This window comes from Coloeus monedula (genome assembly GCF_965178545.1).
Source record: "Coloeus monedula genome assembly, chromosome: 9".
Classification (NCBI taxonomy): Eukaryota; Metazoa; Chordata; class Aves; order Passeriformes; family Corvidae; genus Coloeus; species Coloeus monedula.
Genome location: NC_138789.1, coordinates 30564116 through 30587399, shown reverse-complemented (window position 1 = coordinate 30587399; position 23284 = coordinate 30564116). Strand labels below are relative to the sequence as shown.

General features: G+C 56.1%; 2 protein-coding genes across 5 annotated transcripts in view; both read right to left on the bottom strand.

Annotated features, from left to right (window-relative positions):
- The window catches only part of DNAJC6 (DnaJ heat shock protein family (Hsp40) member C6), a gene marked incomplete at its 5' end in the record, with an annotated part of 41204 nt that extends 32244 nt beyond the window's left edge, over window positions 1-8960 (bottom strand). For 2 of the 4 annotated variants that reach the window (XM_082287204.1, XM_082287206.1), the window contains one exon: window positions 242-428. In XM_082287204.1, the coding sequence (XP_082143330.1) occupies window positions 242-428 (187 nt within the window). Of the gene's footprint in view, window positions 1-241; window positions 429-8817 lie in introns of those variants that run through there. The other 2 variants (XM_082287207.1, XM_082287205.1) reach the window with 2 other exon arrangements.
- Window positions 8961-11615: 2655 nt separating this feature from the next.
- Window positions 11616-22625, bottom strand: AK4 (adenylate kinase 4; the record flags this gene model as incomplete). The annotated part of the gene is made up of 5 exons (XM_082286961.1): window positions 11616-13103; window positions 14421-14539; window positions 14791-14963; window positions 16143-16262; window positions 22481-22625. 5 exons carry the CDS (start codon window positions 22623-22625, stop codon window positions 12989-12991), a joined length of 672 nt encoding a protein of 223 aa, XP_082143087.1. The 3' UTR covers window positions 11616-12988.
- Between the last annotated feature and the right edge of the window lie 659 nt (window positions 22626-23284).

Sequence of the window (23284 nt, the reverse complement as noted above, 5' to 3'; positions counted from 1 at the left end):
CAGGACAATTCTGGGAATTCAGTCACTCGGGGGAAAGATCCCAGAGCGCTCCATCCATTTTACCTCATGCACACGCTTCATCTCTTGCAGGGGGGGGGAATGAGGAGCCAGTACCGAGGAGTCTGCGGCGCTGGCTCCCTCCATCCCGGCGCGCCTGGACAAAGGGCCGCTATTGTCCCCGGCCACCCGCCCCGGGGCCACCGAGCCCTCCCGGTGTGCGGCCGCCCCCGCCCCGCCGTACCTGAGCTGTCCATGGTGCTGCCGCCGTCGGCGCGGGGCTGCGGCTGCTGCTGCTGCCGCCCGGGGCTCCGGCCCGGCCCCGCCGGCCCCGCGCCGGCCCCGCCGCGCTCAGCGCCGCTGTCCACGAGCTGCAAGGATTCATAGCCGTCACTGCCCGGCTTTTTCCGGTAGCTCCCCAGCAGGCTCATGGGCGAGCCGGGCGGGCAGCGGCTCCGGCGCCGCGGGAGGCAGGGAGGGAGGCAGGGAGGGAGGAGGGAGGGATGGAGGAGGGATGGAGGAGGGATGGAGGGACAGAGGGAGGGCGCGGCGAGGCTCCGGCCGCCCCGAGAGGAGGGGAAGGGCGGGCCGGGAGCGCGGCCGCCCCCCCCCCGCAGCCGCCGGAAGCGGGCGGGGAGGACGCGGCGCCCGGCAGGAGCAGCGTGCGATGGGGGAGTTCGGCCGAGCGGCTCCGCGCTGCCCCAGCGCCGGCTGCTGCGAGCCCTTAGTGTCACACTTAGCGAGCTAAAAGTGCTGGCCCCACACCATTCCCTTCTCCGGGCTGCTGTCCCTGCGTTCTGGCGGGGATCCCTCTCATCCCGGCGCATCCCGCTGGGCTGGGCTGCGCGGCCATGGATGGGTTCGGGAAGCGGTGCCTGACACCGAGATCTCTGTGTCACTCCGGGGAAAGGTGCGTTCCTTCCAAGGTCACCGCGTTAGGGGCTGGCACAGCCCGCGCTGCAGCCTGGAGGAGGAGGGGTGGCACAGCACTTCCATACCGAGCCTCCAAAATCCTGAGGAGCATCCCTGGGCCGGTGGAACACCCAGCTGCGTGTGGGCGGGTAACCAGAGGGATCCCAGGAGCTGGATCCTGGTGGGATGATGCATCAGCATCCCAAGCTCTGGTTTGTGCCACTGTTGGCTCCAAACTGCTGGCTCCCAGCAGTGCCACCGACTGCTAAAGCCATTTTTGTTGTTGTCACCCATCTATTTTTGGCTGTTCCCATGCAAACAGACTCTGGACCAAGCCAGACTGGCCCTGAACAACTGATGAGCTGTGCCTTGCTCAGATGCAGTTTTCAGCCAGGGCTTGTACATCATAATTTCATTCTGCACGGAACACAGGAACTGAGGGATGCTCCAAAGGAAATGAGCACTATTAAACTCTTCTAAGTGGATTTCTTTGTAGTTTAAGGAGAACTAAAGGCAAAAGGAAGCCCTAGCAAACAGACGTGAGCATGCCTTCGACCTCTTGCAGAAAGGAAAATTCTCTGCTCAAAAACCAGCCCAGCTTTGCTTCTAAAGCAGTGACATCAGTAAGCAAGGCCAGGCTGGACGGGGCTTGGAGCACCCTGGGATAGGGGAAGGTGTCCCTGCCCATGCAAGGGGGTGGGGCTGGATGAACTTTCAGTTCCCTCCCAACCCAAATAATTCTGGGACTCTCTGATCCCGAGCACTTGTGTAGCAACACCCAAACCTTGAAATATCCCTGGCACTTGGCTGAAATTTCCTGCTGAGCACTCCAGGGCAGCAGACATCTGGTACAGCCATACCTTGTCATGTGCTATTGTTTATGTAACGCCGGTGATTTCATGTTACGGAGCAGACAAGGTACATCTGTGACCCAGAATTTCCCCAGAAAAACCCCGGCAGATTTACAAGCAGCAAACCAAAGATGAACTGACCTGACATGAGCAGCTCCCTGTCAGCAGCAGGAGCAGCTTGAACTCAGGGATGGGGTTGTGTTTTCTACCCCCTCCATACTTTGGTCTGTGTGGAGCAATTCATGGATTGCAACACTGGCCAGCAGGGATGGGGCCCTCCCTCCTGGCACCCACCAGCAGCAAGTTAATGAAATAAAAATAAACACCTTTCCTGAGCCATTTTGTGTATTCTGAGCAACCTGGGCCCATGGAAGAGAATTGGAACAAGATGGTTTTGAAGGCCCTTTCCAACCCAAACCATTCCAGGAGCCTATGATCATTAGCAGGGATCACATCTGTCAGTCTCTCCTAGTCAGTCTAGGATACAACAATTCCTGTGCTCTGGGATAGTAAAAATGGGAAATTTGGGGGGTGGAGGTGAATTTTCATTTATTTTGCTTGCTCAGATAGAGCCCAAACACATCAAAAACAGATGGAGGAGGCACATGGAGGCTGTGTGACGTTTCCAGGAGTGCTCAAACCCTCCTGCTCTGGAGGGACTGAGCTGAGGAACCTGGCACGACACAGACCCTGCACAGCCTAAAACCCATCACCTGTAGGCTCTGCTGCCTGCATCCATCAGCTCCAGAGGCTCATCTTGGACAAAATTCCATGTCCTCAATCCAGCAGCCACTCCCTCACTGCTGAGCAGCCAAGGTCTATCTGCCTCAGCTTTTTTTTCCTGGAAAAAAAAAAAATTGCTCCTTCTTGTTGAATCTGTTATTAATTCCTTTCTTTCCATGTTTTCCCCAGCTTTTGGGGGATCACAGAGGAATCACCACCACAGCCTGAAGCTCCAGCCTGGAAAAAGGGGTTTCTGCAAAACACAAAGGGACAGAGCAGCCACTCCAGGGGATCTTGGGGCAGAGGGGGGAGGAGGAAATGACCGCAAAGTCCCACCCTTGCTTGTACAAACACAAGGGGATGGGATTAGGGAATCCTGTGGGATTCAGGTGAAGCTGCACTTACCCAGTGGGAAGTTTAGCTGAAAAGAACATATAAAATAATGTTCCACCCTCCCTCACTTCTCCCTGTAAGCTGGGCTAAAGCAGGGCCACGTGGTTTCTCTGTTTTGGAGATCTACAGTATAAAAAATGCTGTAACAACAAAGAAACCCAAAATCAAAGAAGATGTTGAACTGCACATGACTTTCAGAACTGAAAAGGAAGAGGTAGGGAATGAGCCCCTCAGAAATATTCCTTTGCTGAGCAGTGGCTGGTGACAGCTTTGAGGTGCCCTGGCTGAGTGGCAAGGCTGGCAGGGGCCACGAGGGCTGGGGAGATGTTAAGGACATGCTAAGGAGGATTTTGTGTTGTCCAGACCTCAAGAGATACAAACTCTCCCCATTCCTGACCTTGGAAAAAATTGATTTGCCAACCTCTGGCTGTTTTTCTCTGTCTGGGTTGCAGCCTCTCCTGGCTAAAGTCTCTCTTCGTAGCTGTAATCAAGCCCCAGCCATCCTGAGGTGCAATTCCATTTTCTGCTCCTCTCCTCCCATCAGCTGAACAGCTCAGGTGAAATATTTCACTCTTATTTCTTCAGGAGCACAATTAAACTGGGGAGTCTGGCTAGAAGTGCAAATAGAGCTTGGAAATTAATTGAACACCTGGAGCAATACCCTTAGACCCCCCCATACTGAACATTTGTTCCAAAGTTACTCCCCTGGGAAAGCTGAGCTCCCCATGCACAAAGTGTTTGTGCACAAAGGCCAAGCCCAGGTGTGGAGCCACAGAATCACAGGATCATGGAATGGTTTGGGTTGGGAGGGACCTCAGAGTTCACCTCCCGGTGCAGGGACACCTTCCTGTGTGTTGTGACCTGCCCAACAGGGATCACCTTTCCTGCCCTCCTGTCTGAGCTCCATTCATCCCTTGGGCAGTGCCAGGAGCGTCGATCCCCCTGCACTGCCCTGGGAATGTGGCAGCAAAACAGGCCCAGGCTGTCGGTTCAGAGCCAGAAATTCCTTCTCGAAGCAGTGTCCAGGCTTGTGCTGGGATAAATCAGTGGTGCTCAGCCTGGAGTCAGGGATGGCTCCTTCCTCTGGATGAGGGAATGGTGTGTCCCTGCCTGGAACAAGGAGCTCACAGCCTGCCCCTGAGCGGTGGCTCCTCAGGGCAGCAGAGCACATTCCCAGTGTGGGATGTGATGTGCAGGGGGAAAACTGGGATGGTTTGTGAGGGTCCAGGTGAACAGAGAGGGGCATCAAATGATCCAATCCCTTCTTAACCTCCCTGGTATTCAGGAGCTTCCAAACTGGCTCTGCCTGTCTTGTTCATCTCTGACAAAAAGCAAAGAGGGTTCTGAGGTGGTTTGGGGCTGGGTTTAAGTGTTAAACTCAATTTAACCTTCAGCAGAGCCTTTGCAGCAGTGAGACCCAGCCCATTTCTCAGGGCTGGCTGGCAGCTGGAGTGTCCCCTCTGAGGATGACACTTAGGATGACTTAGGATGTGACAAGGTTTTCATTCCCTCAGTATCTTTTTTTTCCCCCATCCTTTCCTCCCTGTGAGAGCACACCCATTAACTACGGTGCTGTGTCAGCACATTTTTTATTTCTTGCCTTTCAGTCTTGTTAAAAAGCTGTCAGGGATGATCCACAACTTACTCATCCCATCCCAGGACTTGGTTTTGGAGTATTCAAGGATTTGCCTGTCTCCTCAGCGACGCTGAGTGAGGAGCTGCTTGCCAAGGGCTGCTGTAGCTGCTAAAAATGTACATGGTTCACAAAGAAAGAGGAGAAAGGGATGTGAAGTGGATCTATAAGAGGCCATTAAACAGGAAATGCTGGCTCAGGAAGTCCCCAGCCTGCAAAATGTTGGAAAATCAGAGGTTGCACAGCCATTCACAATCAGGTATTTTGGTAAAAATCAGATATTTTGCGGCCTAACTGCTGTTTATTCATCATTTCCCATTCACTGTGAGGGAAGTGGTTAAATCCTGAGGAAAATCTGGGCACTGGCTATTGTTTGCACTGGAAAATGGCTGGTGGGGAAAACAGGGAGGAAAATTATACAACCAAGTGTCATCGTGGGGTTGCATCAGCTGCAGCTGCTGAGCTCAGGGTCAGGCTCCAGCAGCACAGAACTCCATGAAAATGGCCAGGTCGTGGCTCTCAGGTAGCTCTGACCCAGGACCCCTCAGTGAAATCAGTTTTTCCATGAAAACAGAGGGAAATCACAGCTGAAGGCTGCCACCCACTGCCATCCCTTCACTTCAGGAGGGACGGAGTGAGGCTTTCCTGTGGAGGAGCGGTCCAGGGGATGTGTTCTCACTCCAAGCCTCACTGGGATGGATTATCCTGGGTGGATATTTAAGAGACCTCACGAGGCCCAGGGTGGGGAGATACAGAGGGGTCTGGCAGCACAGGAAGGTGGGCCAGGAACCCAACACAAGCCCATTAAGGTGGTCCTACTTTCTGCCAAAATTTGGTAGCACAGTTTTTACCTAAAACTAACAGGGAAAATTATATTATGAGAGCTTTTTTTCTCTGGCTGATATAAAACACTAAAAAATTGTCTTTTTCTCAGTTCATGATAACTTACAGGTCCTGCATCACCCCTGACTGAGGCAGTTTGGTTTGGGTTTTTAATCAATCATCTTTTCCAAAGGGATCCTCAAGCAGGCTCCACAGGGCTGCGCTTGCTCTCTCCCAGATCCTGGTTCAATCCATGTGGTCCTCTGAGGTTTGGGATGTGGTTCAAAGGGAGACACACCCAGACTGCTGCGGGAGGAGATTTCAGCTGGCACAGGGTGCCCAGAGAAGCTGTGGCTGGCCCTGGATCCCTGGAAGTGTCCAAGGCCAGGTTAGAGCAGCCTGGGATAGTGGAAGGTGTCACTTCCCACAGCAAGGGTGGCACTGGATGGGCTCTAAGCCCTTCCAACCCAAACCATTCCAGGATTCCATGGCTTTGCATGAAAATTCAGTGGTGCAGGAGCCAGCAGCCTGGTCCTTGGGGACATCCCATCCCCGTGAAACCGGGCAGGGATCGGGCTGGGACGGTCCCTCACCCTTCTCCTGGTGACCATTTCCACCAGGACAGGCAACAAACCCCACTTCAGCACTGCCTGCATCAGCCTCTTGTGGGTCCCTCAGTGGTCACCCATCTGGGAATGCTCTCCTGGAATGCCTCCAAGACACAAATCCATGGAAAAGCCCCTGGACGCGGAGCTGGAGAGTGCTGACTCAGCAGGCAGTGCCAGTGCAGGGGCTGCTCTGAACCACGTGGCTCTGAAATAATTCACCGTGTGCCCCAGGCCGGGAGCTGTGTGGGGAGTGAGCACCTTCCCAAAGCTGGCAGGGTGGGAAGGGAATGCCAGGAGGGATGGGAGGGAGAGCCTGCTGCATCCCACCCTTCACAGATATCAGAGAAACATCTGCTGGCCGAGAGCAAACTGCTCTTCCAGCAACGTTTTCCATGAAAACTCTTACTTGGAAAAGGAATTCAAACGGGTTTTAGATCATTGCTTTTTTGCTTCCAAGCATGGTCTGGGAAAGGGAATAAATGCAAATTTTCCTGCATGGCAAAAGCTCCGTTTCAGAGGATTTGGAGCAAATCCTGCCCCTGGTCTCAGTCTCTCTGCCTGATTTTGTCCTGCATCCCCAATTTCTCCATCTCTCCCTTTCCCAGCCACAATTCAGGGATCTAAATGATACCATTTCCCATCCTTATTATTTCTGGCTGCTCAAGATGAGGAGTTATTCAAGAGAAAGAAATCCATATGTTGTTTGTTTCCATCAAACAGGGCCTCATCCACTTTTGGGACTGTAAGAGCTCATAAAATACTTTTATAGTTCAGCATCATAATATTTAAAATTATAATAAAATACTAAACCTCTTGTAAAAAATTAACATCCTAGAAATATTAGTGGGAAACATTAATTATTTATCATTGCATATAAATAATAAACTCCTATTTATGGCATTTTAATTGGACAGGTTCCCATGGCTGCTTTAGGCACCCCTGAAGAAACCTCTGTAATCCAATTTTTATGGGAATTACAGTATCTCTGCCTGCTACATCCACAGAATTCTGGATTTTCCAGACCGTGTTCCCAAAAATCTGAGAGCTGTGGGACCCCATGAGCAGCTCTAGTGGTTTCCAGCATCTCCTGATCTCACATCTCTGGAGCTCTGGCAGAGCTGGATTAACGGTTGGATTTGATGATCTCAGAGGGCTTTTCCCACCTGAATGATTCTGGCATTCTGGGAGAGGAGCAGCCACCCCTTTGGGTCTGGATGCTCGCCATGGATGGGTTGCATCCTTTGCCACATCCCTCTTGTGCTGACAGCCCAAATTCCCTTCCCAAGGGGAATTCCAGCCCCCTGAGCAGAGCTGGGGACGTGGTAAATCCCAACCCCACAGGGCTGAGCCCCAGCATCCCAATTCCCCTCCCAAAACCTGGGTGACACCTCTGGCTACCAACCTCTCCACCCTACAATCCACCAACTCTCTTTCCCACGCACCCCCAGGGCTTCCACCATCTTTTTCCAGCAAAGCAGGAGGGATTTGAGCAAATCCTGCCCCAAACCTGCAGCTCTGAGGGCGGGCGGGCGCCGGGTGCGGCGGGAGGCCCCGGGATTAGGCTGCAGCAGGGATTAGTTGGGTCAGCAATTAAACATTGGCGCTCACGCTGCCGGCAAGAACCCGGCTCAAGGACAAACCCGGTGCCTCCTTAAGGGCTGCAGCCACTCCAGAATGCTGCATCCCTCAGCTGGAGCGTTCCTGAGATCACAAACAAGGCGGCTGTGGCACGGCTGGCTAAATTTAGAGGCACCGGGGTTGCCGTCACGCCGCCTGTGCCGCCGGAATCGCTCCGTGCGTTGCTTTTATGGGATTTATTTTTTATTTTCTCCTCGGGGAAGGCTATGACTAAGAGAAATCCACAGTTGGAGGGATAGCAGAAGATGGAGGCCCTGGTCCAACTGCAGAAGGAGAATAAAGTCGCGAGTTTGCAGACCTGAGGGTCTGCCCAAAATATTCCTCACCTTCCTCCTCCTCCTCTTTTTCCCTCTCCTCCTCCTCCTCCTCTCCCTGGCAGTATCCAAAACAGGACCGTGGCAATGACAGGCACAAATCCAGCAGCCAGACAGGGAATATGGGCTGGATTCCAGCCGTGGGGATGCCGGGGGGGGATAAACACCTACCTGGAGCCGTGGGGAGCAGGAGGCTCCGCCGGCCGCCCCGGCCCCGCCGTCCCCTCCCGGAGCGCCCGCCCGGGGCCGCCTCAGCAGCGCCGAAGCCGAGGCAGCGATGTCTGCATTTACCTACGGATTTTAGCTCTTTTTTGGCCCGAAGTAGGATTTTTAAAGCTCGGTGCTTGCCTCGGCATAACAGAGCGCGGGGGGGGGGGGGGGGGGGTTGAAGGTCAGCTTCCCGGTGGATTGGCAGGGAAAGGCTGGGATCAGCATTGGATGGCAGCGTTCGTGTGCTGACATCTCCACCAATCCCCCTCCTGCAGGAGGTCCAGCTCCGGCCACAGAGAACCTACACTTATTATTTTAGCCTGAAAATCCCCTTCTTTCCATTCGATATGCCCGCAGAGCTCCCAGACAGCCCTAGAAGCACGAGCCGCTATTTTGGGGTGCAAGAAGAGGTGTCCGTGTCCCTACCGGGGACCGCGGAGCCCGCGCAGCCCGGGGTTATCCAACACTCCATGCTCAGGTGTACATTCCCAAATCCCAGCAGCTCGCCTTCCCTGCCCGGCCGAGCAGTTTCGGGTGCAATCCCTTCCCTCAGCCCTATTACATAACCGGCTGGAAAGCAGGGAATTCGCTTTATCCCGGCATGCGAGCGTGCCTTCCCCAATTACTCAGCACAAACGGGCCGTAAACAACATCCCCAAATTCGCTCGCGCTCCCTCTCGCCGCCTTTCCGTGGGCTCCGGGAAGCTTTTCCTTACCTTGCTGCTCGGCGCCGTGCATCCTGCGGCTGCCGGGGGCTGCGGGGAGCGCTGCCGAGCGCGGCCGTGTCCCGCACGCCGCTTCTCCGCCCGGCATCGGCGGCGGGGCCGGCTCCCGGCCCGGCTGGGGCGCTGCTGCCGCCGCTGCCTGGGAACTGCGTGCCGCTCCCGGGTTATTTTTGGGATTACAGAGACTCAGGGAAGGATGGGGATGGAGGCAGACATATCACATCGTCTAAAATGTGGCCTGGAGTGGGATCTGGAGTCTGCAGCGCAAACCTCAGCAGGGCGGGTTTTTTTTAATTTCCCTCGAGTTTTTTTCTTTCCCTTGATTTTCTTTCTTTCCCTTGTTTTGTTTTTTTCCTTTCCCTTGTTTGTTTTTTTTTTTCCCTTGTTTGTGTTGGTTTTTTTTCCCCCTTTCCTTGATTTTTTTTTCTCCTGGAGAATGCTAAATGCTGCTGGATGAACTCAGCAAGGATATGACATGTCCAAGCTTTTGCAGCCCCGGGAATGGGGCTGATCCAGGCACACCTGGGGCACTTCCCTGGGTACCAGGCAGACAAGCACTTAGTGATGCTGTAAACACATGATTGGAATCATGGAATCATTGAGGCTGGAAAAGCCCTCTCACATCATGTAGTCCAGCCATGCCCAGCACTGCCCAGGCCACCACTGCCCCATGTCCCCAAGTGCCACATCCACAGGGCTTTGAAACCCCTCCAGGGATGGGGACTCACCCCTGCCCTGGGCAGCTGTGCCAGGGCTGGACCGCCCTTTCCAGGAAGGAATTTTCCCCAATATCCAATCTAAACCTCTCCTGGTGCAACCTGAGGCCGTTTCCCTTTCCTTGCCGTTCCAGCACGGGCTGAGGTCAGGCTGTAGGATGGGGACGTGTCCCCTGTGCCCTCCCAGCTCCCCCGACAGCACTGGGGAGAACCCAAGGCTTTGATCCCAGCTGGATTTTGGCTCATATTCCTCTGCTTTTTGACCTCCTAACTTTTGTTTTCAGGCTGAGTTCATTTTCTAGCTTGCGTAGATATTTTTCCTCCTTGGATTTCTCTGCTGCTGCCCTCGGAGCTGCCCGCAGGCAACACATCCCTGCTCCGCCTCCGGATTGTCACGACCCTAAACCGCGACATCCCCCCCCACCAGCTGGGGCTCTCCCACCTCCCAGGCAGCAGCTTCCCTGCTTATCACCCTGTTTTCCCACTCTCTTAATCATTCCTGAGGCTCTGCTCACTCCAAACAGGGAGTGTCCGGAGCTGCTGTTCGGGAGTGAAAGCGAAAAGCAGACTGGTGGCACTGGGAGGAGGCACTGCATCTCCGGGGAGTTTAATTCCCAATTCCAGCCACACGAGATGGATTACCCGGGGTACAAGACACAGCCAGAGCCTCCCTGCCCTAATGATCCCCGGGGCTTTTACCAGGGAGAAGTTAGAAAGGAAATTAAAACCACTTTATGTGCGATGGGAGGGGGGGGGGTGGAATGAGATGGGCTGTCCAGCCCAAACCAGTCCGGGATTCTGGGATTCTGTGGTAAGGTTGGGAGGGCAGGAGCAAATGAATTCATCCAAACTGGCTTTTTAACCAATATTTTGGATTATCTCAAGTAAAGGACCCAAAAAGCTGCATTATGTCCAAGCCCAAAACCCGAGGGGTTTTCCATGTTCAAGCAGGGATGCTCTGATTCCTCTTCTTCCCCTCTCCTCCTCCTCCTCAGCTCCTACAAAGAAACTCCAGGTCAACACTGCCCCACTGCCTTGGCAAGGTGGAACTCACACAGACTCTGCCAGGGATCAGCAGGAGAAAAATCTTTATTTACATCTTGAGAGCAGTAACACAGCTGCAGCGATTCACCGGGAGGAAACTCCGGGAAAAAACTCCGGGAAGAAAACTCGGCGTGACATTCCAGGGCGGAGAGCCTCCTCCCTCCACACAGTATCTTGGGTCAGTACAAAATTGCTGTGGCTTTAGAAAAGGTTTGGGATTCACAGTAAAATACCAAAGGGGAGCACGGCAGGGGGACAGCGAGGGACAGGGCCCCATCCCTGCTGGAATTTGGTCTCGGCAAATGCAAGGAGTCTGGTAGAAAAATCCATCCTGAGGGCTGGATGCATGCACAGCCACGGGATTGTACATCTAATATAGGGCTCAAAGCCTGGAAAAGGCATCTGCAGACCCTGTCCTGCCTCCAGGCTGCATGGAAATCTCTCTTCAGGAGGAATTTTGCAGGAGGGAAGGACGGGACATGAGGACAGGGCAAGGCAAAGCAGGGAGCAGCCCCTCTGCCCGGCACTCAGCTGCTCTTATAGCCTAAAAAAACCCCAAAATCTCCTCCCCTCCTGTCCCAAGCTGTTCCAAAGAAAGCAGCACAAAGGTTTTGGCTATTTGTGGATTTGTGTCTAAAACCAGCCCAGACCTTCATCCCAGGGTCGTGGGAAAATCCCAAATCTTTCTGAAATAGGATTTCACTGCTGGCTGGAAGATTTGCAGCCTCCCAGCACGGGGGCATGGAAAGGCCTCCTGGGGCAGCAGTGAGACCTGGCAATCCCTTTGCTCCCTCCTGGAAAATTCCCACTCAGAGCCGTGTGGGAGCACTCTGGCTTCTCCCCCAGCAGGGGAGGAGCAGGTGGGATGTGGGCAGTGATCCTGCTCTGGCTCCATTAGGGAGAGCACCTGGATGAAGCAAACGTTGGGGGATCCTTGGTCAGCACGAGGATGCTCAGCTGGGATAAATAAAAAAACCCAGGCAGGTGCCAAAGTTTTGCACAGGGAAAAAATCCCTAAAAATTCCGGTCATTCCCCTTTCCCTGCTGTGGGCCCCTCTCCAAGCACAAATAAACCCAGGGACATCCAGCAGCAGGAAGGTGCCCAGGCTGCTCTGATGAATCTGAGAGGTGCCAGGCAGTGCCAGGTTCCTGCCCTCCCGTGAGCCCCCCTGGCAGAAGCAGCATTCCCTGCGGATCCAGCAGCTCCATGCACAATTCCCAAAAGGCAATCCTAAAATCCAGCGCTTCTTGTTTTTAAACCTTTACAAATATGCATCCTGCTTTTATTCTTCCTTAAATATATAGTTTATAAAATAAGGCAACTTGAGGAGACGAGGAGAACGTCCCCATTGCTCGGATACTGCGTCCTACAAAAAGAGGGTGACAGCACTTCCAGTTGAGAAAAGCCTGGCCCCCAACACAATCCAAGGATGCTGTAAATCATGGGAAAACACCTGGGCATGGCCCTGGATGCATCCCAAGGAAGAAAAGATCTCTGGGATTTCATGGGGAGGGAGTCACTTTGCTGGGGAACACAGCAGGAGCAGCTGAAGGGACCCCTGGCCAGGGGACCTCGGGGACAAAGGCAGCACAGAAGGTGGAACGAGCTGATTGCTCCCCAAAACTGAAGCACACATGGAGATAAATCTTTGGGAGAAACTCTTAGGACATCACTATCTTGTCGTATTAAAAGCTATAAACCAGGAAAGCACAAAGGAGTGCAACTCATCCCCAGCCCAGATCCTGCTCATCCTCACAGCATTCCATAAAAACCTGTACAGCAGCTTTTTAACAGGGAATTCAGCTCTCCCTATGGAAGGAGTACAAGGGAGTGCTTCACCCCCAATGTTTTCCCTCTTTCACGTGCATTAACACTGGGAATGTGATCCTCATGTCTCTCAGCTTTGTGGTACACACATTTCCCACGTTGCTCCCAAAATTCCCGCTGGGCTAAGTGTTGCTTTCTAGAGCTTTATTCCTCTGAGAAATCCATTTAATAGAAAATAATTTATAGAAAAAACCCTCAGCCTAGAGAGTCCTCAGCAGTAAACGGTCCTGTGGAGCAACAGGATGGCACATGTAGGCTCAGACAGGGATTGGGGGCTGGAAAGGGATGGCAAGGACACCATGGCAAAGCTGTGTAAACCTGGAATGACCATTGCCCTGGTCAGCATCACCAATCCGGGATGGACCATGGACAGGAAAACTCCATAGCCCCAAAAGAGGGAAAAAGCCCCTTATTCCAGCAGGCTTGACCTTCTAAACAAAGATCTGATCCTGGCTCTAACTGGTATCCGCCAATGTCACCCAGTTCGTGATCACCGAACCCCAGCACAGCCCTGGCACTGTGCTGGGAACCAAATCCATGATGGAATGAAATCCTGGTCCTTGGCACGAGCTGTTTAGTGCTCCTCCTCCGAGAGAATGGGTGGGATCTTGCTGGACAGCAGGGTGTACACGTAGGGCCAGATCTTGTTGGTCTCTGTGCCAGAGAAGGAGTGAAGGATGCCCCTGCTCCTGGAAAAAAGGTGGGAGAAGTCAGGACCAGCCCATCCCGAGGACAGTGATGTCCACAGGCAGCTTGGACGGGGCTTGGAGCAGCCTGGGACAGTGGAAGGTGTCCCTGCTCATGGCAGGGGGTGGAATGGGATGGGATTTAAGGTCACTTCCAAGCCAAACCATTCCAGGAGTTTGTGATCCTCCCCCTTCCCCTGCAAGGGCAATTTTGGCCCCCCATGTGCTTAAAAACACTCCCGGACTTCTACGCCCTTTGAGCAGGGGATTTGCCACCCTACAGCAATCCATCATTCCCAAACTGGCCAGGGGACAACAGCCCCACAGTGCAGGGAACAACAGCCCCACAGTGCAGGGAACAACAGCCCCACAGTACAGGAGACAACAGCCCCACAGTACAGGGAACAACAGCCCCACAGTGCAGGGAACAACAGCCCCATGGTGCAGGGAACAACAGCCCCATGGTGCAGGAGACAACAGCCCCACAGTGCAGGGAACAACAGCCCCACGGTGCAGGAGACAACAGCCCCATGGTGCAGGAGACAACAGCCCCACAGTGCAGGGAACAACAGCCCCACAGTGCAGGGAACAACAGCCCCACAGTACAGGGAACAACAGCCCCACAGTGCAGGGAACAACAGCCCCACAGTACAGGGAACAACAGCCCCACAGTACAGGAGACAACAGCCCCACAGTGCAGGGAACAACAGCCCCACAGTACAGGGAACAACAGCCCCACAGTGCAGGGAACAACAGCCCCATGGTGCAGGAGACAACAGCCCCACAGTGCAGGGAACAACAGCCCCACGGTGCAGGAGACAACAGCCCCACAGTGCAGGGAACAACAGCCCCACAGTACAGGGAACAACAGCCCCACAGTGCAGGGGACAACAGCCCCACAGTGCAGGGAACAACAGCCCCACAAGGGGAACCAGCCCTGGAACCCTGCTGTGCTCCCAGCAGATCCATCTGAGCCAGCACCAGGGTCTCTCCCTTCTCCTGCCCTCTTGCCGATCTTCCCATGCTTCAACCAAACCCCTTGGGGCCCTGGATGGATTTTTCATGGCATGGACCACCCTGGATCTGGGACAAAATACCCCTCCCATTTGTGGAGCCCAGCAAGACAAACAGGAGCTGGGAATTTCTTTGGATCATCCTCAGGCCTCCAAGGGAGGCCCCGTCCAGGGCCAGAGCTTGGCCCCTAAGATCTGCCAGGGGCCGTGCCAGGGCTCTTTGGGATGTTGGGGTGTGAGCATGGGACAAGCGGCCCTGGTGCCCTTCTGACAGCCCTGCTAAGGTTTCTCCCCATGCCCAGCTCACTTGTACAGCTCTATCACCGGCTTGGCAGCATCTTTGTACTTCCTGAGCCGTGCAGCCACAGCCTCGGGCCTGTCGTCCTCGCGCTGCACCAGCGGCTCTCCCGTCAGGTCATCGACGCCCTGAGGGGACACAAAGCCACACAGGGACATCACTGACCCCATCACCCACCCTGCAGCTGCCAAGTGCCTTGCCCTGCATGCAGAAATCCCGTTTTCCTGGTGAACATTTAGCACAGTTCCTTACGGTGCTCAGAGTTTCTACCCAGGGTCGCTCCCCCGATGCCTCCTCAGGATCCCAGCTCCTGCGGAGAGCGGCTTCTCCCAGCTTTTCCTTCTGTGGATGGCTCCCAGGAGGCTCCAGGGGCTCTTACCTGGGTGTGGGGAGGGTTGAAGTCCATGTTGTAGACCCTGCCACTGGCTGGGTGCACCCAGCGGGCGCTCAGGCGATCTTTCAACGTCTCGAAGGGGATGTTCAGGCTGATCACCAGGTCCAGCTCACAGATCCCATCCAGAGCCTTGGCTTGTCCCAGCGTCCGAGGGAAACCTGGGCAGGCAGCAGGACAGAAATTGGACTGAGAGGCTGGAAAGCAGCAAGGATGGAGCCAGACTCATCCATCAGGCAGCTCCAGAGCTGCAGTCCCAGCCCCGCTGCGGCACAAGTGGTGTGAAAGGCAGACTCCACCATATGGCTCCGAGAAAAAATAGCTCCCACAGCACCAGCTCCCTAAATGTGACACCCAGGGCTCAGGTTTGCCTCAAAGAGGTGGCTGCTGTCACTGCACAGGGGCTGGGGGCACACAGGAGGACACAGGCAGCGGCAGAACAGGGATAAATGCTGGAATGACAAGGGAAAACGTGAAGGGAACAGAGTGCTGAGCACAGACTGGGGACAAGCTGCTGGTTTATGTGGAGGGCATCAAGGATACTGCAGTAAAATGGTCCTGTGCTCCTTGGAAAAGCCAGTGAGCAGCTGGAGCAGAGAATCACAGATCCCAGATTGTTTTGATTGGAAGGGACCTTAAAGACCTCAATAGAGCCCACAAGAAAGATGGAGAGAGACCTTATACAAGGACCTGGAGGGACAGGACACGGGGAATGGCTTCCCAGTGCCAGAGGGCAGGGATGGATGGGAGATTGGGCAGGAATTGTTCCCTGGGAGGGTGGGCAGGCCCTGGCACAGGGTGCCCAGAGCAGCTGGGGCAGCCCCTGGATCCCTGGCAGTGTCCCAGGCCAGGCTGGGAGCAGCCTGGGACAGTGGGAGGTGTCCCTGCCATGGCAGGGGTGGCACTGGATGAGTTTTAGGGTCCCTCCCAACCCAAGCCACTCTGGGATTCTTTGATCCCCGTTCCAGCCCTGCTGCCATGGCCAAGCACCCCAGGCTATGCTGTTTGCTCTCAGCATCTCCTCCTCCTCCAGCTCAGGTGGCTTTTGGGCTGGGATGGAGGAGCTGCTTCACACACACACAGAGGTGGTGGAAGGTTTTTCTTGGAGTGTCCCCAGCCCTGCTGTGCTTCATGGAACACCCACCTCCTCTCCCTGCCCTTCCCTTTCCTGGCCACGTGCTCAGCTGGACATGCACACACTGAGGGCTCCGGGAAGACATCCCTGCCTCTCCTCCCACCTCCAGCGATAGCACCTCCTGGCTTTTCTCTCTTGGGACTGCCAAACCATTGGGAGCAAAGGAACGTTCCCAAGGGGGCTGGGATTTCCCCTCTGGACTCACCATCGAGCAGCCAGTGCTGCTCCTGCCGCTTCTCCAGCTCCGCCATCATCACGCGCGTGATGACGTGGTCAGGCACCAGGAGGCCTCTCTCGAGGTACTGCTTTGCCAGGACTCCAGCTTCTGCTCAGGGTAAGAGAGAAAAACCCAAAAGCAATAGATGAGGAAAAAAGAAATCATGACATTTCCACTTAAAAAATATCACTCCCCCTCAAGTTCTGCCTGGCTTTCCAAGAGGAGATTTCTGGCAGTGTCACTCTGCTGGTGATGGAAAGGCCACAGGGTCCTTTTGGAGCTGGAGGAATGGGAATTCCTGAGATACCTGAGAGCAGGAACGTGCTGGAGCTCAGCCAAGCCCTCAGCTGATGGAGAGAGAAGAACTGGATGTGCTCCTTTGGTTTGGGAGCTCTTTGGTTCAGGAGATGGCTCCGATGTGGTCACAGGTGACCGTGGCACACGTAAGGACTGTCCCAAACACACCGAGCCTGCTTCCCATCCCCAGGCTTAAGGATTGCAGAGTCTCCACTTAAGCTCAGATAAGAAAATGATTCCCAAGATCAAATCCTTAAGAACATAACTGTGGTAAGTGCACATTCCTGGGCTCCTGCCTGGCTCTCCCACATCCCTCAGCTGCTTCTGGAAGCTGGAGAGGGGCTTTGCACCAGGGATGGAAGGACAGGACACAGGGAACAGCTTCCCACTGCCCAGGGCAGGGTTATTTGGGATATTGGGAAGGAATTCCTCCCTGTGAGGGAGGTGAGGCCCTGGCACAGGGTGCCCAGAGCAGCTGGGGCTGCCCCTGGATCCCTGGCAGTGCCCAAGGCCAGGCTGGACATTGGGGCTTGGAGCAGCCTGGGACAGTGGAAGGTGTCCCTGCCCATGGTAGGGATGGAATGGGCTGAGCTTTAAGGTCCTTTCCCACCTAAACCATTCCATGATTGGAAGTTTGCTGTGATTTTCTTCCAGCCCCTCAGAAACACAAAGAAACCATTTGAAAAATGCAAATATTCTTTGTCCCTGTGTGTGACAAGTCCTGCTCCTGCCCCAAGGAGAGCTCCAGCCCCTTTCCTCTGGGAGCAGGACCCCATGGACACCTCCTCTGCTGTCTTCCCATAGCAGCTGCAGTAGCACTTGTCACCAGAAATGAACAATTTCATGATCTATTTTTTGCACCGGTTGTGGTGAGGAGAGCACATTTCAGCCCTCTCCAAGCGTGAGTCCTCTCTAAAAATAATCCCCAGGATCCTGCATTTGGAGGAGGCTCCGGCTCTCCAGGCTGCAGCGAGATGTCAGAGCGGGCAGCACGTGCACCTGGCTGGGGATGGATTCCTCAGCTGCAGGAGGGGTTTTTGCAAGATACACAATTCTTGGAGAGCGTTCATCTGATGATCTAAGGGGAAACCAGCCTGAACAGATCCTCCTGGGATCTGTTGTGGGGATGGGGCCTGCCTGGGAAACCGGGCAGGTGGGGCTCCCAGACAAGCCACGCTCCCAGGTTTAATCCAGAATCCAAAGAATCTGCTTGGAAAAGGCACAGATTTTTCCCTGCTATGTGTGACTAGTCCTTCTCCCGGCACCAGAAGAGAGGTCCAGCCTCCTTCTGCTTGGACCAGGGCCAGGAGTACAGAATGTTGGGATCCAGCATCCAACCTGCCTGGGAGCGGGGCAGCGCTGACTCACGGCCCGCGGGGCTGAGTCACCGCAGGCACCGGGACCGCATCCCGCTGCCTCCGATCCTGGCAGGAATTCCAGCTGGCCCCGCGGGGAGCGAGCAGAAAACACCTTTTCTCAATGACAAGTTCTCTGTCACTGCCCAGACGTCACCAGCGGCGCTGCCGGCAGCATTCCTGCCGGGGAAAGCGAAGGGCACCGATGGAAAAAACACCCTGTGGATTATGCAACCGGCACGGAGCCCTCGAGGGCATCGACGCTATAAAAACATGTTTTTTGTATTTTTTGGTATTTATTCACATGGCCTGCACGGTGCCAGAGGCTCCCAGGGAATGAGCTCGCTGGCAGGGCTGGGCTGCTCCCGGGAACAGCCGGAGGCCGCAGAGCCGGGAGCTGCTGGGCAAGGTCCAGATGTCACCTGAGGAGGGATGGACGTCCCAGGAGCTGGGAGCTGCCACAGAAGGTCCGGATGTCACCTGAGGAGGGATGGACGTCCCAGGAGCTGGGAGCTGCCACAGAAGGTCCACCTGTCACCCCAAGGAGGGATGGACGTCCCAGGGACCAGGAGCTGCTGGGCAAGGTCCAGCTGTCACCTGAGGAGGGATGGACATCCCAGGAGTCTGGAGCTGCCACACAAGGTCTGGCTGTCACCACAAGGAGGGATGGACATCCCAGGAGCTGGGAGCTGTCACGGAAGGTCCGGCTGTCACCTGAGGACAGATGGCCATCCCAGGGACCAGCTGTGGCTCAGCAGGGCTGCTGGAGCCTGGCCTGGAGCTGCAAGCCTGAAATACCCCGAGCCACAGTTGGGGCTGGGAACACAGTCTGGGAACAGGGCAGAGCCCCACAGCCCCGCAGCCCAAAGGCTGCAGTTTCCCACGCCCCCAGGACAGATGGACAGCTCTCCTCTGCTCCACCATGGACAATTCCTGCTGCTCCTCTGTCTCCTCTGTGTGTGGGGGACACAGCAGCTTGGGGCCATGGAATGCAGCACCACAGGAGGCCACACACCAGCACGGTGCTGACTGCTCCCAGACAGCTCCTGGAGCTTCTCCCTCCTCCAAAGCACTGCCACATCTCCTCTCTCCAAGGAGGAATGGGCATGGATTTACAGGAAGCACCTGCAAAGCTCTCCAGAGCCCCAGCAGCCAGGACGTGCTGGAGAGCATCATCCCAACCTCCCAGAAACCTTGGGGTTTCTTCCAGGCAGCTTTAACTCCAAATTTCACATTTGCTATCCCGTTCCCAGCCCCCAGCCCAGCCTGCCCCAGGTAAGACCCCCCTGGTGCAGCTCTCCCTGGCCTCATTCCAAAGGGGAGCAGGGTTTGGGGAGTCCCTCCACGAGGAGCTGGGGCTCACCCTACAGCACTAAACCCCCACTGCTGTGGCTGGGTCCCAGAGGGGGTGCAGGCTTTACTCTGCAGTTACTCCAGGTAGCAAAGCACTCCTCAGAGTGCTGAGCTCAAACCCAGCCTTTCAACTCCTGCTTTAATCCCATTAATCTGATGACCGTGGGTTTAATCTGCCCTGTAACTCACGGGACTTCCAGCTCCCCACCTTCCCCCACACGACCCTGATCTGTCCCTCCTTATCACAGCAGCACAGATCCAGCCCCAAGGGACGTGTCCCAGCCCCGAGGCCACCCAGCAGCCACCCAGGGCCAGGCAGGACAGGCTGGAGGAGAGGCTGTTCCCAAACACAGAGCCTGCACCACAACCCCAGACTTTCTCCCTATCCAAAACCTTTTCCAGGATTTTTTTTCCTATTATTTACGCTACAGCTACACGGTCTGGAGCTAATGGAGAGGAGAAACCCCGGCAGTGAACAGGGCACCAGTGCACCACCACAGTTAAGCCACAACAGATGTCACCCCAGTTTTGGGACCTTTTTCCTGACACGGATGCTGCCTCCGGGGCCCTTGCTCCCACCCCGCCCTCAGCATCAGGACATCATTTTGAGGGGTTGGAGCCTGATGTGGCCCCAAATTCAGGCTTGCTGGATGGACAGTGGGGTCTGTCAGCAGGGACTGGGAGAGATCCCTCTGGTCGGAACACTGCTCCCACACACATGGATATGGCAGGGAAATGGAAATGTTGGCAAGCTGCATCTCTGGGCTCAGCTTTGGCCACAAACCAGGCCAGTGTGGACAGCAAAGACCACAATCCATGGGAAAGGTGGGGAGAAGGAGCGTGGGGCTGGGCTGTGCACACATCCCCCTGGGAATTTTGGTTTGTGCATACTTTGGTGGATGCTCACAAAGGAAATCCATCACGAGGAGGGGACTGGAGCCACTTCTGGCTCCAGCAGAGCACCTGAAAGGGAGCAGTGGGATAGACACAAGACCCACAGACCCTCAGACCCTCAGCCAAGGCCAAGACAAGCAATTCAGTTGTTTTGCAAACGAACTGCAGAGTGCTGATAAGACCCTGGGATGCTGCCAACACCAAAGACAACCACCTGGGTTCTGGGGCAAGTGCTGGCCAAGGAAATGGCTCACCACCCTCCAGCACCCCTGCCTGGCACCAAAAACACGGCCTGTAACTTTTCCAAGATGCTACAAAGGCCTTTTCCCACAGCAGAGCAGCCACTTGCTGAGACACTAATTAGGAGACACATGGCTGGGGGCGGATGTACTTTGGGGCTGCTGGAGCACAGCTCGAAGCCCTTCAGCAGCAGCCATGCATTCAGCTGCTTCACCTGCCTCAGAAGTGACTCTGTGTTCCCTGAGACTGCCAACACCAGCTCCAGCAGTGGGCCTGGAACGCTCTCCATGCTGGGAGCTCAGCCTCCCTCCAGCAGCTGGAACCCTCCATGCCCCCGATCCCAAACCCTCAGCCATGGCCACTTCATGCCTGGCAGTGGCCACCAGGAAAATCCCTGGAGCACTGACACCTCGGGCCAAGATCCCTGTAAAAACACTGGACTCACAGCTGCCTTTGGGATGATGAGTCTGTAATGACTCTGTTGGTTCTGCAGAGCCCCAGCTCCCCTGAAGCGCCAAGCCGGTGACGCAGCTGATAAACTTGGGAAGAGGAGCCACTTCCACCTCGTTTCCCTCGGAGCTGGCACACGGCAGCACAGTCATGTAACAGCTTGTCCAAAGCAAATAGCAAAAAAATAAATAAATAAAACCAAATAACTGGAGCTCACTGAGAGCTGTAAGCAGAGGCTGAGTCAAAGGTAGGACCCGAATGCCACGCCAGATGAACCAAACCACGGCTGGTTTCCATCTGAGTAATTTTCCCTGCATTTCTCCCTGTTGTTTCCATGTGAATGTACCCAAGACACCTTCAGCTAACTCTTCTTGCTCCTCCAGTGTCCCCAGAGGAGTCTCTGGCAAGAGCAGGCTCTGAGATGTGAAGTTCAGGACAGTCAGTGGCTCAGAGCTTGGCTGTGGAAGTTGCCAGGTGGGCACAGTCTCCCTGTGCTGCCCCTCTCCACACGCTGCACCTCTGCTCGCTTTTCAGCCCAGCTTTTTGTTCTCCAGCCAATGCCCTCATCGGGATTTTCCAAATTTTGAGCCTCCCTCCGAAGGAAATATTATTGTCCTTTTTATTTACAAAAGGAAATATGGATATTTTTACATGAGTGACCAGCGCAGGGCTGTGTGCAACGCCCTTGTTGGACTGTGCACCTCTCCAAAACTTTACCCTCCCTGTTTTTCCTTCCTGTTTTTGCCATCCTTCTAGAATAGAAATCACTTCTAAATCCTCTCTTGTTTTGCATCGACGCCGTTTCACCGTTCCCCTGCCCGGTGAGTCAGCTTCCCCCCCGGGTCGGTCTTTCACACATTAGCAGAGGAGAGAAGGAAGTGTCGGGAAAAGAAATACGCTGGGATTGCCCAATCCTGCCGAGCTGGGGCTCAGCACGGCTGCTCCCGAGCCTCGCCTGGACCAGGAGCCCCTCACCAGCCAAGGGACACAGGCACAGCTCATCCCAGCTCCTTTGGATTTGGATGTCGGACACGGGACAGGCGGCACTGCCCTGCCTGGGAGCTGCCAGCCCTAAAACCCGGGTCTGCAGGGGTGGCTGTGCGGGGTGGGTGCTGACACCCATCTCCTGCAACTCCCCGCTCCTGGCACCCGGCCAGAGCAGCCGGTGACACGCACCGGTATTCCCGGCAGGTTTTCCCCGTGGACAAATGCCCTTTCCCAATGCATCCCTCCCGCCGCGGGTGTCGCGCGGGCACCAGCATTCCAGCCATCTGCCATCCATTCCCGGACACCACCTGGGGCAGGATGGAGTTATTAATAACAGCACACGCCCCGAGTCCCCGGGCACCGCCGGCCCTTCACCATCGCTGCGCGGCCAGGTGGGCTTTTCACACCGCCCTCTCCGGAGCCGTAATCACCCGGCACAGACAAAACTATCGCACACCCGTAGCACCCCACGGCATCAGACCCCGCTTTTCCCGAGCGGTTCCGTGAGCGCCGGCTGGAGGGAGCAGGCGATGAATGAGCCGTGCCAAATCCACGGAAAGAAAACAACCTGTGGTGTGCCCGCGGTGGAGATGGATCCCCATCCATCCCCGTCTCCATCCCACCCTCATCTCCATCCCCACCCCTACCCGGGACTCATCCCCAGCCCATCCCAGCGCTGCCCCGCCGGAGATGCGCGGGCAGGGACCCCCCCGCTCCCGGTGCCGACGGGGCGGCCCCGCGGGCACTCACCGCCGCCGCCGCCGAGGCTCTCCCGCAGGAACTGCCCGCTGGAGAGGTGCTGGAGCCCGAAGCTGCGGGCGATCCTCTCGCACACCGTGCCCTTGCCCGAGCCGGGGGGGCCGAGCACCACGGCGCGCAGCAGCTTGGAGGCCATGGCCGGCTGCCGGCGCCGGAGCGCTGCGGGGCAGGACACGCGTCAGCCGCCCCGGCCGCGCTCCCCCCGCACCGCCCGGACACATCAGCAGGGCGGGGGGACCCCGCGGCCGCTCCCCCCGCCCGCCCCCTCGGGCCGCGGCACCCTGGGATTTGTAGTCCCGGAGCCTCCCGCCCATCCCCCGGCCCGACGGGGCCCCCGCGGTCCCGCACATGCCGGTCCGGCACATCCCGGTTCGGGCCATCCCGCTCCGGCACATCCCGGCTCGGCGCACCCCGGCCCGGAGCATCCCGGCTGGCCGGAGCCGCGCTGCCCATGGAAGCGGCTCCCGGGGCACGTCCCGCACGCCCGTCACGGCCGTGCCCGCTGGGAGCCGGGGGGGACCCACGGGGGACCGCGACCACCGCGGCTGCAGCCTGCGGGTACAACCTGGGGGTGCCCCGCCTGCGAACAGCCGGAAAACAGCTGTGGGCGTGCAACCTGTGGATGCACAGCTGGAAAACTACAGCCCGGGGAGCTACAACCTGTGGATGCACAGGCGGCGCGCACACACAGCCTGGAGATGGTGCACAGCCTGTGAACAGGCTGGGAGAGCAGCGTGCAAGAGCAGCCTGTCCCCGTACAGCCGGGCACACGCAGCCTGGCACACACAGCCTGTC